The 14,921-nt window shown below is 42.2% G+C and overlaps 1 protein-coding gene across 1 annotated transcript in view; it reads left to right on the forward strand.

Annotated features, from left to right (window-relative positions):
- CTTNBP2NL (CTTNBP2 N-terminal like) overlaps window positions 1-14,921 on the forward strand; it is a 49,554-nt gene that overhangs the window by 17,837 nt on the left and 16,796 nt on the right. The window contains exon 2 of the mRNA XM_033918110.1: window positions 7,040-7,147. Coding sequence (XP_033774001.1) covers window positions 7,049-7,147 — 99 coding nt within the window. The 5' untranslated portion in view covers window positions 7,040-7,048. The remainder of the gene's footprint in view (window positions 1-7,039; window positions 7,148-14,921) is intronic.

Here is a 14,921-nt window from a genome sequence, read left to right on the forward strand (position 1 = left end):
GTCCCTTCAGGGAGGGGCTGTGATGTTCTAACTTCTCTCCCTCTCCTCTGTTTTCAGGCCCATTTATGTCTTCCCATTCACACACACACAGTCTAGCATTTCCTCCTCTTTGATGCGACTTTCCCCGTCTTCTTCAAAAACGGGCACTCCAGGGGAGACCCCCAAGTGCCAGCATGTTTTTCCCTTTTCTCCACCACCTTCCCAGTCTAACTTTAGAATGTACTTATGCTTTGCAGAGGATCGCTGGCACTGCAGTAATCCTGACAGTCTGCCCGCCGCCTCAGATGCCCCTTCCCTCTGGGGTGGTGCACCAGGCAGAAATATGACATTGAGTCAGAGATGGGGCAGATGGCAGCGGGCAGTGCTGGCGATCCTCTGCAAAGCATAAGTACATTTTAAAGTTAAACCAGAAAGGTAAGGGGAACTGCAGATGGGAATGGAGATAAATGGAATACATGCCGGCATACGGGGACCTCCTGTTTCCTTCCCCCTTTAATGCCATTGCAATGACTAAAGGGTTTTTCCATCCAATCTGGTTTTGCTGTCATTCTTTTCCTACCAGCCTGATCCTTCTATCCTTGTTTTCCTCTTCCTCACAGTTTCTAGTATTTTCCTTTTCATCTACATTTACTCCTATAGCTAGGATAATATATTGCAGTGATTCACTAAGACCCAGAGACAAGATCCTTCTAGAACAGGGATCTCAAAGTCCCTCCTTGAGGGCCGCAATCCAGTCAGGTTTTCAGGACTTCCCCAATGAATATGCATGAGATCTATGTGCATTCACTGCTTTCAATGCATATTCATTGGGGAAATCCTGAAAACCTGACTGGATTGCGGCCCTCAAGGAGGGACTTTGAGATCCCTATTCTAGAACTAATTCCATTGTAATGCCAGACTTAGACATGCCGCCCTCCCCCCCCCACCCCACCCCCCCCCCACACACACCGGAAAGTACCACTAAAGGAAATATTTGCCTGTCTCTTTCTCCTTAGCTAGGAAAGCTCTTCCAACCCAAACAAATGAAACTATAAATGGGATCAAAAATATGCAGGTTCCTCCCCAGTAGCTCAGATCTTAAACGTCTAGGCCTGTACTCTGAATTCTACTAAATTTGGTTTCTTTTGTACAGATACTGTTGCGGATTAATCTTCAGTGTTTTAGCCAATGAATTTGAGAACTTCCTACTACCATTTTTGCTTTTAGAGCAGAATAAGGCAGGATGCATGAGTTGTAAAATTTGTCCATTTCCTCTATCAAAAAACATTTTTTTAAAAAATATCTCAGTGGTGCTGATAAGTGCATGAATTGAGCTTCGCATAATTTACATATTGGCTTCTTTTGACCAAATTACAATCATATTTTTCGCTCCATAAGATGCACTTTTTTTCCACCCAAAAGTGGGTGGAAATCTCAGCGCGTCTTATGAAGCAAAGGTACATATTTTGTTACCCTCCCCCCGGTACCATTGTAAAACCCGCCCGCCGCACTGCCTTTGTAAACCCACCCAGCCGCTGCCGCCGCACCACCTTTTTTTTTTTTTAACCCCCCCCCCCCCTCCGTCCGTCTGTCATCGCCATCCTCCCTTTTTTACCTAGGGGTCCAGCACCCTCGTCTTATATCCCGGCCAGCAGCAAAACAGATCAGTAGCGCAGACGTCAGGAGCAAGCTTTACGCTCTCCCGTTCGGTCCCACGCTGCTTTCCGAATGGCTGCAGTAGGTTCTCGCAAGACTCACGAGAACTTATGGCAGCCATTCGGAAAGCAGTGCAGGGCCGAGCGGGAGAGCGTAAAGCTTGTTCCTGACGTCCTTGCTGCCGATTTGTTTCACCGCTGGCTGGGAAATAAGGAGGAGCCCAGAAGAGCGAAGGCTGCGAGCACCATCTGCAAAGTAGGTGCCGCGGCAGGCAGGAAGGGAGGGAATCCAGCTGGAGCAGAATTTAAAAAGGTATGGGGGGCTTGCCTGAGGCTGGCTGGTTGGCCTGGGGCTTTCTGGCTGGTTTGGGGCTGCCTACCATTAGACGTGCCCACCACTAGATGTGCCCTGTACCCTGTCCCAGCCTACCAATAGACCACCAGAGGGGGGACAGGGTACAGGGCACACCATTTGGTTCAGAATTTCTTTTCCTTGGTTTTTCTTCCTCTAGAGGTGGGTGCATCTTATGGTCAGATGTGTCTTATGGAGTGAAAAATACGGTAAGCAGTGTGTGGAATTCATCCCTGTTTGCAGTGAACAGATCAAAGAGCTCAATCTTTTCTCCCTCTGAGCCAGCTTCCCCTCATATCAGTGGTCTTGCATTAAATCTGGGAGGGGGGTTGGGGGATGTCTGTCTTATGAATGTTTCCTTTAATCTGTCAGCCCTCATTCAAAATAGTAGGAGCCAAACATATTAGGGTTTATGCAAAAATGCTTATTACAAGGTCAGATTATTCCACAGACAGTAAAGCAGTGGTGTAATATGCCACATTGTATTTGTTTGCATGCCAATAGCCTTTCAGTGGGTAGTTATCTTGCAATTGAACTAAACCACAGTACCAGAGGGAAAAACAACAACAGGAAAGCCAGTGTTGCCAGAGGAAAGAACATGTGTTATATTGTATGAATGAGCAGAAAGAAACAAAATACAACCAGCAAAGATGCAGTGCTGCCAGTTTATTTGCTTACTATATTTATTTATTTAAAAATTTCTTATATACCACAAATCTAAGTGGTTTACAACTGAAATCTATAGTGTTCCTTCAACATTATGGAGCCCTCCATAGTTCACAAGCAGCCATGCTTCTATTTCCTGCTAAATTGTGTTCCTGTTTCCCACTTGCTTTTCCCTGTACCCTTTCTTACTTTCTCTCTTTCACACTCTTTCTATCATCTGATGGTTTTGTAACTTGACAACTTTTACCCTTTTCCATTAACTTTCTCTTTTATTGTAACTTTCTGCGCAATAGTTAAAATTACCCCTCCCTTTTTTGTTCTTTCCTTTTATGTTTTTCCTTCTTTTCTATCCAAACATTGTAACTTTCTCCCCACTTACCCACACAATTCTTGTTAGTTTTAACCCATAATAAAAGTTATTTTGTATGTATGTATTTTGTATGTTAATTTTTAACCCATAACAAAAGTCATTCTGTATGTTAACACTAATATTTTATCTGTATATTTTATTATGTTGTACATCGCTTAGTAATTTAAATAGGCGATTCATTAAGAACAAATAAACTTGAACTTGAAACTTATTGTAAACCGCTTAATACTCATATAGAAGTGGTTTATCAAATGTAATAAATCCAATCCAATAAATAGAACATCAAGACATACAGTATTGAGAAACCTGAACAATATCTAACATTTCTGTTTGAATTCATAAAAATGCCTGAGAAAACAGAGGTGCTTTGAAAAGTTTTCCAAATGAACTCAAGGGAGTCTTGCATTAAATCTGGGAGGGGGGGTTGGGGGGATGTCTGTCTTATGAATGTTTCCTTTAATCTGTCAGCCCTCATTAAAAAAAAAAAAAAAAAAATTGAGGGGAGATAGATTTAGAACAAATACTAGGAAGTTCTTCTTCACCCAGAGGGTGGTGGACACTTGGAATGCGCTTCCAGAGGAGGTGGTTGAGCAGAGTACGATTTTGGGTTTCGAAAAGGGATTGGATGAGTTCCTGAAGGGAAAGGGGGATCCAGGGGTATAATGAGTAATAGATCACTACAGGTCATTGACCTGGAGGGCCGCCGCGGGAGCGGACTGCCGGGCGTGATGGACCTATGGTCTGACTCGGCAGAGGCAATGCTTATGTTCTTATGATTCAATCTTTCTCAGTTCCTTTGGAAGGGAGTTCCATAACTGACGTCGCATGACCATAAAGTTCAAGTCCCTATAGATCTCCAATCTAATTTGCTTAAAATCTGGAACATCAAGTAGTCCCTGATTACTCTATGTTTCCAGTACATGGACATCCGTCTCACATTTAGCATAGATTGTATCCTGTGCTAAAATACATGTGAGATGGATGTCCTAAAGAACATAAGAACAGCCTTACTGGGTCAGACCAATGGCCCATCTAACCCAGTAGCCCATCCACATGGTGGCCAATCCAGGTCAAACCCCAAATAGTAGCATATTCTGAATTGGATGTCCTTTCTAAAATGCCACGCCACATATCATAGGAGCCATGTCTGTGGATATATCAGTCATGAGCACCCCTCCCCCTCTTCATTGTGTCCAGAGAAGGGTGATTTGTATTGTATTGGGAAGCCCAATCATTTTAAACTGTTGGTGCCTATGTTATACATGTTGCATCTTATGAATCCCAAAGGGAATTCTGTATGGCACAATGCAGGTACCACTTTGAGCATTAGTATTAAATTTGAGAAAGTGAGATAATACTGTGCGAGGGACCGCTGGAAAGTTCTCAGCCTAACCAACAAAAGTTGGGACAGTAGCGGTTTTTCACTTTTTTCCAAACAGAACAAAAAAAGTGGAAAATCACTGGACTAAGGCCCCGATTCTGTAACCGGCGCTGTTGTCGGCGGCCACCTTAAAAGCAGAGGCCAATCTTATGACAGTCACTTGACAGTGATTGGTACAGAATCGCATCGCCAGTAAAGGGTGGCATTGGAAATGTAGGCCAGGGTTTTCCAACGCCTACCTATGATGTGAATTGTGCCTCCGTAGGTACTTTAGGCCGCCTAATGCCACATTTGACATTAGCCGTGCCCATAGTGACATTAGACGGCCTAAAGCACCTATGAAGATGCAATTCCAGTGTCAATATTTTAGGCTCCAGTAGGCGCCTTGAAACACAGTTAAAATTGTCCTTTCATTGGTGTATTTTTATTTTTTTTTACTGAATTTGGGCCTAAAAATCGGCACCAGCTAGAGCAGAGGTCTCGAACTCCAACCCTTTGCAGGGCCACATTTTGGATTTGTAGGTACTTGAAGGGCCGCAGAAAAAAATAGTTAATGTCTTATTAAAGAAATGACAATTTTGCATGAGGTAAAACTCTTTAGAGTTTATAAATCTTTCCTTTTGGCTAAGACTTAATAATAATATTATCATTTATAGCTAAAGAGAAGTATGATCAAGAAACTGCTTTATTTTACATTTGTGATTATGATAAACATACCGAGGGCCTCAAAATAGTACCTGGCGGGCCACGTGTTTGAGACCACTGAGCTAGAGAATCCAGGCCTAAGTGTATAGCCCTCGACGAAGACTGTCCCAACTTTGTTGGCTGGGCTGAGAACTTTCCAGTGAGTTTTATTGCGGTCTCAGTATGTACAAAAGTAACCCATTTGGAGACACTGCCCTCAAGACAAACCAAGGTGACAGCTCTTTGGGTGAACCCTCTGTGGGTGAGCATTTCTACGACTACTGATCATTTCTCTAGCGCTACTAAACCTACGCATACAATCTAGTCAAGCCAGATAAATTGGACAAGAAGGTGCATCATTGCACTGGGCTCAGGTGGAGGGATTACAGAGGGAATAATAAGACAGATATTGGTGCATAGCAGGTGGGTTGAATTTGGAATTGAAAGTTGCTTCAAAGAGTTTGGGTTTGAAGACTGCCAGAGACGGAGCTTGGATCTTTTCCAGATAAGCCCCACCAAAAAGTTAACCGCCGCCAAAGTTTTAGCTAACACCATGCTAAGTGAATACTTGGGGAAAGTGATATACAGCTCCCCCTTGAACCCCCCTGAGTCATTATTCAAATCATGTGAATAATTTCCTCGCAGGGCTTCAATAGTTTAATAATTTATAAGGTGGCGTGGCTTAAGTTTTCGCCCGTGCACTTTTTGCATTAGTGGCAGGGCTTATCTGGAAAAGACCCCGGAGCTCAATGTACCGAGTCAGGATTCCAGAATGTTATTGTTCTTTGAGATTCTGGAATGTTGCTATTATTTGGAACCCCAAAAGAGTAGCAACATTCCATGTAGAATCTCCAATTCCATGCTACTACTAATCATTTTTATAGCGCTACTGTATATACGCAGCGCTGTTCACCAAAACATGGAAAAAGACAGTCCCTGCTCAGAAGAGCTTACAGTCTAGTCAAGACAAACAAATTGGACAAGAAGGTGCATCAATACACAGTACCAAAGCACCGTCTCAATGACCTTATAGCCAAAATAATAAGAGGAAATTTTTAAGCAATCCAGGAACAGTTCTTTCTTGTTGGTTTCAAAGTATTAAAAAAGAAAAAAATCTGGGTTTCTGATCACATTATAAACCATAAAATGATACTGCTTTGTCACCTTCTGATCACTCATTCATTTCTCCCTGTTTCTCCCCACCCTGTCCTCGCTCTTGCCTTTCCTCTTGAGACTGGCACTGGAATGCTTTGATGTGCCACTTATGTATTCTGATGTTGTCATCTTTGCTCATACTGTCTTGACCTAAAGAGAGAGGTTCTGGCCCTTGAAAGCTAGTCAAAAAAATCATTAGTCTAATTAAATAGGTAATCATCTCCTTTTTTTATTTTCTTTTATTTCTAATCATTGACCTTTTAAAGTGGACTATCTGAGCTGAAGCAAATCACCTCTGCTAACTCTACTGGACAAAATACAAACTCAAATCCCTTAGACAGGCACCAGATTACATGCTTTAATTATCCAATGTGTGTGTTTCAGCAGCAGGAGACTTCTTTCTCACCTTCAGTAACCTATCAGCTGGGACAACTCCACGTTCTTAAATATTTGGGAATATTTGAGCCGTCCACTGTCTGTTGCTGGCATGGTTACGAGAGCACATTTTGTGGGACCTTCAAACCTGAGAATGTCTGACCTGAAAAGGCAGCCACCTATATTATAATCAGACCCCCACAGTGCCCCAATTCTATATTTTCCTAATTATGAGGGATAAAATAACAAATTAATTGAAAATATAGATATTGCTGGTAACTCATGAATTCACTGACTTTCCATGGAGCTTGCTACAGAAATAAGAGACTTGTGTGTTTGATCAGGGCATTAACTGATTTGCCTGCCTAAATCCACAATCTGTAGTTTTGACTTTGCATTCTATTTTCTTTTTTCTGCCCCAGGCATTCAGGATGAATCTGGACAACCTCAATAAATCAGAATTACTGACCCTGTTCAGCATTCTTGAAGGAGAGCTTGAAGCAAGAGACCTGGTCATAGAAGCTTTAAAGGTACAGTATGTCCACTCCAAAACCCTAATAAAAATTGTCTCCATGTAGACCTCATGTTTGGAACCAAACGGCTCTTCCTGTCAGCTCCTGGAAAATAATCATCTTGCTTAGAAGGAACATTAGAGGTCTGATTTATTATAGCATTTTAAAAAATGTACATTACTTTCAAAATCCATTTACCAATTCACAGCCAGGTTAGTGTAAATATAGTTTTGTTTATTCTTGGACTTTCTTCTGAAAAATTAGAGCTAGTGGTTTTCATTGCTAAGAGCATTTTATGCTGAAACATTTTTTTGAGGGGGGGGGGGTTGTATAAATAAAAGACCTGATGCTGGGTCGTTGCAGAATAAAATAATAAACCTTTTGGTCTCAGAAGAAGCCTGTAAAATTATATTGGGTAAAATATGTACTGTCATAATGAGTTCTCCAGACCAATGCCAAGACGTGTTCGAGATCAACTATAGCTTCTGAGCATCATGCTGTGGTAATCTGATTTTACCTAATGTAATACTCAGAACATCCACAAGCAAAGCGCTACCCCGAAAAACCAGAGCTGACCTTTCAGCTTCTTCTCAGTTGTACATCCCTCTTTGTTGTGCCCCTTCGGCCATATTTTTGTAGTCGCCCCAAGATGATATCACTGAGGCCAAGATTATAGTCACTAGAGCAGTGTTTCTCAAATGTTTTTTAGCTCCGGCAAAGTAAACGGAGCAAATGTGGACTAGCGGTTTTTACATAGCTTGATTTTATTTGGATGAATAAATTTTACGTTATCCCTGGTTAATGTGTACATTTCCTTCCCCCCCCCCTAACATCTTTCTACCACCACTACGACTACTAATGTCTGTAGCCTCATATGGGATGGGTCATGGATCTGATATACCATCTTTTTCTGGTACAACCAATGCTGTTTACATATGTTACGTAGCGCAAGTGCACCACGAAACAGCCTCTGGTCCAAGGAACTTCAAAATCTACTCAAAACACAACAAGAAGACAAATGTCTACAGAGAAACAGCTAGAGATCACCAACCCATTACACCAGAACTGACTTTTAACACCCCTGAAACATGTACAACCTTAATGCACTGATGGAATACTCAGCAGCAGCAAAGATTAGATCAGATCATCTTTGTTTTCATTTGGAATTAGGACTGAATTATTGGCTGTTATTTGATTAAGGGCTGTTCCCATGTTACATAACTTCTGCTTGTGATTTGACCTACTATAGTCCCACTTCTTCCCTCTGTCAGTATATGGCTTCTCTATCAAAATGTCACTGTATTACACTTGAGGGTAATAAAATTGATAGTCTCATGTACGAGTAACTTGATGATAATAATAATAATTAATAATAATTTTATTTTTATATACCGCCAAAGCCATGGTAGTTCGAGGCGGTTTACAATAAGAAGAGCTGGACAATCAGCGACATAGTTACAATGTAGAATCAACGAATACAAGTATACAGAATAGGAGAGATAATGAACAAAAAAATTCTTAGGTAACTAATCGGTTAAACAGTTTCGTTTTTACTAATTTTCTAAAACTAAAATAGGATGAGGAGTGCATGATAATGTTACCCAGCCAATCGTTCAGTTTACCTGCCCGGAAAGCTAGGGTTCTGTCCAGGAATCTTTTGTAACGGCAGGCCTTTATTGTTGGGTGGGTAAATATGTGGATTCTGCATGTGGACCTGGTAGTATAACCCAGATTAAAGTGGGAAACCAGATATGAAGGGGCCAAACCAAAGATTGATTTGAAGCAGAGACAAGAAAATTTAAACAAAACTCTTGCTTCGAGGGGCAGCCAGTGGAGTTTTTGATAATATGGACTTATGTGTTCCCATTTTTTTAAACTGAAAATCAGGTGTACTGCCAAATTTTAAATAATTCGGAATCTTTGAAGGGTTTTCTTGAAAGTTCCCAAATAAATGATGTTGCAATAGTCCAGCATGCTTGGAATAGAAGATTGCACCAGTAGACGGAATGATGCTGCATCAAAGTATTTTCTGATGGTTCTTAGTTTCCATAATGTCGAGAAGCATTTTCTAGTCAATAAATCCGTGTGACCTTTATGTACTGAAAGCCTACGGTTTTCTGGAGGAATCACAGTAATTATATGTAATGCAACTCAACTTGTCCTGATTTTCCGAGGAATGCCGCGGGTATAAAAGGATAATAAATAGTAACACTTTCACATGGATTAATGCATGATGTCAGATTGTGTAATACCAGAACAACACAGGCTCCACAACAAGTTAAATAGAAGGGAAAAGCCTCAGAAAAGAGCCCTCCCACCTCCACAAGAGTGGTTTACTAAAGGTGGTTGAGCAGTCACCTCATCGGCCAAAAAACCTTCATCAAAGTTGAAAAAGCTCTGTGAAAAACTCCAAAAGATAGATGAAAAACTATTCAACTTATCTTCAGCTGATCGGTATAAAATCTCCCTTCTGTGTAGGGCTTTTGGTGGTTGCCTAGGATGTTGCTTGCTGGTCGTCTCTTCCATCTTTCGCACCATCAGCACAATAGTATTCCTTTCTTTAAATTGAAATAAACCTCTCTACCGACCTCCGGTTAGACTGTCATTCCAAAAGGAATCATCACAGTAGCTGACCACCCTCTTCCACGCTCATTTGTCACTGCCGCGATGCAACCAGCAGAAAGTCTACCTGAGCATATAAAGATCTCCATTGTTTTAGTGTTTTGTTTTGAAGTAGATTTTGAACTTGTGAAAGGCAGGTGACCAGGAACGCAGCCTGAACTCATGGTACTATGGTATTATAACTAAGCCGTTGGGCTAACCTGCAATTACAGTATAAATTATATGATGGGCTGTATTTACATTTCCCAAGGTGTGTTTATAGTTTAACTGTGAGCACAGAAAGGTTGCAAGTCTCATTCAAGGTAGATGGAGGAGTGAAACTGCGATCTCCGGATTTCACATCCCAGTGGTTTTTATGCTGTGAAAGTATTTGGGCTGCCTTCAGAGCTGCAAGAAGGTCTCATCATTTCAAAGACTGTTTTTTTGTTGGGGGGTTTTAAACAACTTTTCTCCATTTGAGTGGGGTCAGAATCTTCTTCCACTTATGTCTTATGTTTATATCCCGCCTATTAAATTAATTTCTAGGCGGCTAAACTGAAACTTACCTATACCCAGTGTTCAGCCCTGTCAGGCTAAAGCAGGGGTCTCAAAGTCCCTCCTTGAGGGGCGCAATCCAGTCGGGTTTTCAGGATTTCCCCAATGAATATGCATGAGATCTATGTGCATGCACTGCTTTCAATGCATATTCATTGAGGAAATCCTGAAAACCCGACTGGATTCCGGCCCTTGAGGACTGGAGTTGCCCACCTCTGGGTTAGATCAGGTGTCTCAGAGTCCGTCCTTGAGGGCCGCAATCCAGTCGGGTTTTCAGGATTTCCCCAATGAATATGCATGAGCCTATGTGCTTTCAATGCATATTCATTGGGGAAATCCTGAAAACCCAACTGGATTGCGGCCCTCAAGGAGGGACTTTGAGATCCCTGGGCTAAAGAGAGGCTCACGGTGGCCATGTAACCAGGAGATTGAAAAACCATGTTTTCCTTCAGTTGAGAAGATACAAATGAAAACAAAATAATGTTTTGAAACAAACTGTCATTATCAGCTCATTGTTGATTTGCTCCTCCTTGATGTCCCTGGTTTATATTTTGAGCCTATCATATGTTTTCCAAACAACCATGCTGGCTAAGTGTGGTTTACCAATTAGTTAAGGAAAGAAACAGCGGTCATGGGGTTTTTCCAAGTTTCCAAGTTTATTTAAAATTTGTCAAACTGCTTGTCATAATTCTAAGCGGTGTACAGACCTCATAAAAGAATAGGGTCATACATATAATTCTAATTAATTGGGCATACAAGAGATTGATAGCATACAAGAGACAAAAGGTTAGGGGGAGAATTCCATAAAATCAATAGGACAGTAGGGATAGTAGGGAGTGGGAATTCTGTCTGAAATAGTTTGTTAGAAAAAGAGAATCATATTTCAAAAGCATAAAAAGATCTTCCGTTTCGATTTGAAGCGTTCTCTTATGTGGATTGGGATAGAATTCCAGAGCGAGGGGGCAGTTACAGAGAATATAGAGAATCGGAGAGAATCATAATTTATATGGCTTAATGAAGGGATTGCTAATAGATGTTGGAGAAAAGTATGCCCCTGGTAGTGGTAAGCAAAGGCAAATATTCTGAGAAAAATTAACTATAGTGCAGCTCTGTGATTAGCAGGTCAGGCTTTCATTGCTTTCTGATTGGTTGCTTTCTCGTTTACCAGCTTAAAAAAAACCCAGAGTAAGGAAAATACTTTTTTAAGTCAAAATATCTAGTTCTGAAGCCTTCACAGCAAAATTAAGTTCTTCTGTCTCGCTTTTTTTTTTTTTAATTATTCAGTGTGGATTGTTACTTCATACCAGCTGCTGCAAAGGTGGATTGCATTGTGTTGTACTCATTAGTTTTAACTGAGTCTCCTGAATCTTTACAAGACATTGGGCTAGATTCACTAAGCAAACCGATCGTGTACCGATCGGTTTGCGAGCCCTCTGGGATCCGATTCACTAACCTGTGTCCCGATCATCCTCTGATCCGCGCATGCAAAGCAAGAAGGACACGAATCACCACACTTTCTGACTGGCTGGCTGATCAAAAAACAAGCGACTGGTGAGGACCAGTCGCTTGTGCTAAAACCCTGATCTCTGCCCCAATTCTCCTGCTTTGGCTGCCCTGCTTATTGCTCTCTGCCCCGATTCTCCTGCCTACCGCCCTGCTTCTTTGCTCCGATCTCCTGCTCTCAACCCCGAATCTCTCCTGGTCTCAGCCCCGAATCTCCTGCCTTTCCCCACAGTGCAAGCCCATGGTTTTAAGCAGGCTTAAAGCGGGTTAAAACCACAAGCTTGCAAAAAAAAAAAAAAAAAGCTAAAACGAACACCAAACGCATGCGCAGACCATCTACAGGGAAAGCAGATGGTCTGCGCATGCGTCAGGATCACACACTAGCAATCCATGTCGGCAGATGGGGGCATTTCTCCGATCGCCCCGATTTGAATATTAGTATTTGCAGAATCCATCGGACCTGCCTGGATCGGACACGGATCAGTTACGATCGGGCAGGTTAGTGAATCTAGCCCTTTGTACGAGTAGCTGTTGTTTATTCCACAGTTTTGCAATATAAACCCTATAAATTGTGGAATGATTCTCTAAAACAGTTACATAAGAATATAAGAAGTTGCCTCAACTGGGTCAGACCAGAGGTCCATCTCGCCCAGCGGTCCGCTCCCGCAGCGGCCCATCAGGTCTGTGACCTGTGAAGTGGTTTCTGGCCATTTCTATAACCTACCTCTAGTTCTATCTGTACCCCTCAATCCCCTTATCCTCCAGGAACCTATCCAAACCTTCCTTGAACCCCTGTAAGGTGCTCTGGCTTATCACATCCTCCGGAGTTCCTGAGTATTTTGGTAGACTGACAGAGGCAAATCCGTTCAAATGTAATGTATCATCTGTATGTTAAGGCCATATGGTTGTATGAATCACAAAATAAAGAGTTGCTTAAAAATTCCACTTTTAGAAAATGAGGAAGCATGGATTAATGCAAACAGTAGAGCCAACATAAAGAGAAACCTGAGTGTCACTTCTGATTCTTGTTCTTCCGCTTCTTTCAACCACAGTTGCTCTTTTTTAAAAAACTTGATTCTAGTAAGCAGTCACATGTCCCAACAATGTGAAAAAAAGGACTTTGGAGAAGGAAAGGAAACCGAAGTGGGTGGGGGTGGGAGGGTTGTCTTCATCACTGTGACTGAATAGAAATCTCCAGAAAGGAAACGAGCATCAATGTCAGTGGGAAATATCCAAGCATCGATGGAGACTGAATGTCCCAAGGGATAGCGTTTCTTGCCCTCAGAGCCAGGCTGCTTATCTGCATGCCATAATAAATTCCCTTCAGCAGTTCCAAGCAATGCCCATCAACCCAAAAAACCAGGAAAATGCCTTTAAACGAAAAACAGCAGGCTTTGGTTGCAAGATATTCCGATTTGACCTGAACAAAGCCAGCCAGCTGCTGGTATGACTGCCACAACTGCAGGAGCAGCTTTATGTTTGAATAGAGACATGAAGAGAAAGCCACATGCATGGAGGATGACGATCATTTTTACACTTGATTGTGAGCAAGAGGACATAGGCAGATAGATCCATCTGTATCTATCAACACAGGCTGCATAACCAGCAGAAAAACTCTTGTGCTCTCCCAAGTTTTATCGATCTCCAAAATAAAAGTCATGTTGGGAAGATCGAAAGAACCAGGCGAAGAGAGCGACCTGCAGTCAGATGGCTAGACACGTTGAAAACAACCATGGGGATGACGCTGGAGGACCTTTCTGGACTAGCACAAAACCGACTTCTTTTAAGATCCGCAATTTATCAAGTTGCTAGGAATCGAGCACGAGTCAGTGGCACCTAACGAAAACAACAAAATAAAAGTAGCCCACTTGGAAGGAATTTATTTATTTTTTAAATGTATAGACCGCCTAAAGACTGTGCAGTCTTTGTTGTTGAACTATGTAGACTCCTTAACAAATGTGAGTCTTTGACAGCCTGCTTTCTAGGACATTGGCACAGGTAGTTCTAGGTAGGCTTTGGCTCAACCTAACCCCCCCCCATCCCTCTGCCCCCACACACAACTTTACAGTAAGGCCCACCCGGTCAATAGTAGCAGCATACACGAGCGAGGGGAGAAATGGTGTCAGTGTCTTGCCTGGTGCCCACTTATGTTAACCTTATCAAACAAATCAGCAATGGCTATGCCACTGCTGCTTCACTAGCATTGGCATTCCTATTTATTCAAAGACAAAACCGGCTTTAATCACCAGGGGCTTGATTTATTACACTGCATTTTCATGTTCAGGCCCCACCCTCATGCATCTTTCGCTCTGGAAGGGGGGATTGTACTGCTGTACATTTCTTTTTAAATCTCTTTCGTACACACTCGTCCAGTGAACTCTCCCATGCTCCCATGCAAGTACTCCATTTCCTATTTACTTTTCTTTACACCATAAAGGCCTGATTTATGCTCTGCTGCGTAACATTTGACATTTGACAGTGCTTTTGAAACTCAGTGCGCAGTTGTGAGGGGTTTCCTGGACATGTTTTTTCCTGTTGATCTCATGCACTTTGGTCTCTTGTTGTCTGCATAAGAAAATCATCTTTTGGGCCAGACACACCAGCATGCAGAAGGACCTGGGTTTGATTCCCAGTCAGATTTTCTGTTTACTGGGTTAGCCAGGGCTGGAAATGTTGTAGAAGCAGCATTAATAGCCCTGTTGGGAAGAAGTGAAGCAAAGGGTCAAATTCTTTGCTGCTCCTTGTGACTGTGGGCAGGTACAGTCAAATAGTAAGCACTTCAGGGACAGGGAAATAACCTATTGTATCTACTACTACTGCTAATAATAATCATCATTTCTATGGTGTTACTTGATGTATGCAGTGCTGTACAGTGATGACATGGTAACACAATTTGTCACCGTCTCCGTCCCTGTGGATAACCGTAGAAAACCATTCCCATGCCATTCTTTAAGGAGAGAGGGAAGAATCAGAGTCTGAATGGTCCCAGCCACTGACCCTCAAGCCTTGCTTTGAAGAATGCTGGTGCAGAAGGACTGAGGTTGAGACAGACACTACAGAATGACATGGGATGGTTTCCCACGGTACTGGGACAGACCGAAGGTCCATCAAGCCCAGAATCTTGTTTCCAACA

The sequence above is a fragment of the Geotrypetes seraphini genome, chromosome 13, assembly GCF_902459505.1.
Source record: "Geotrypetes seraphini chromosome 13, aGeoSer1.1, whole genome shotgun sequence".
NCBI lineage: Eukaryota > Metazoa > Chordata > Amphibia > Gymnophiona > Dermophiidae > Geotrypetes > Geotrypetes seraphini.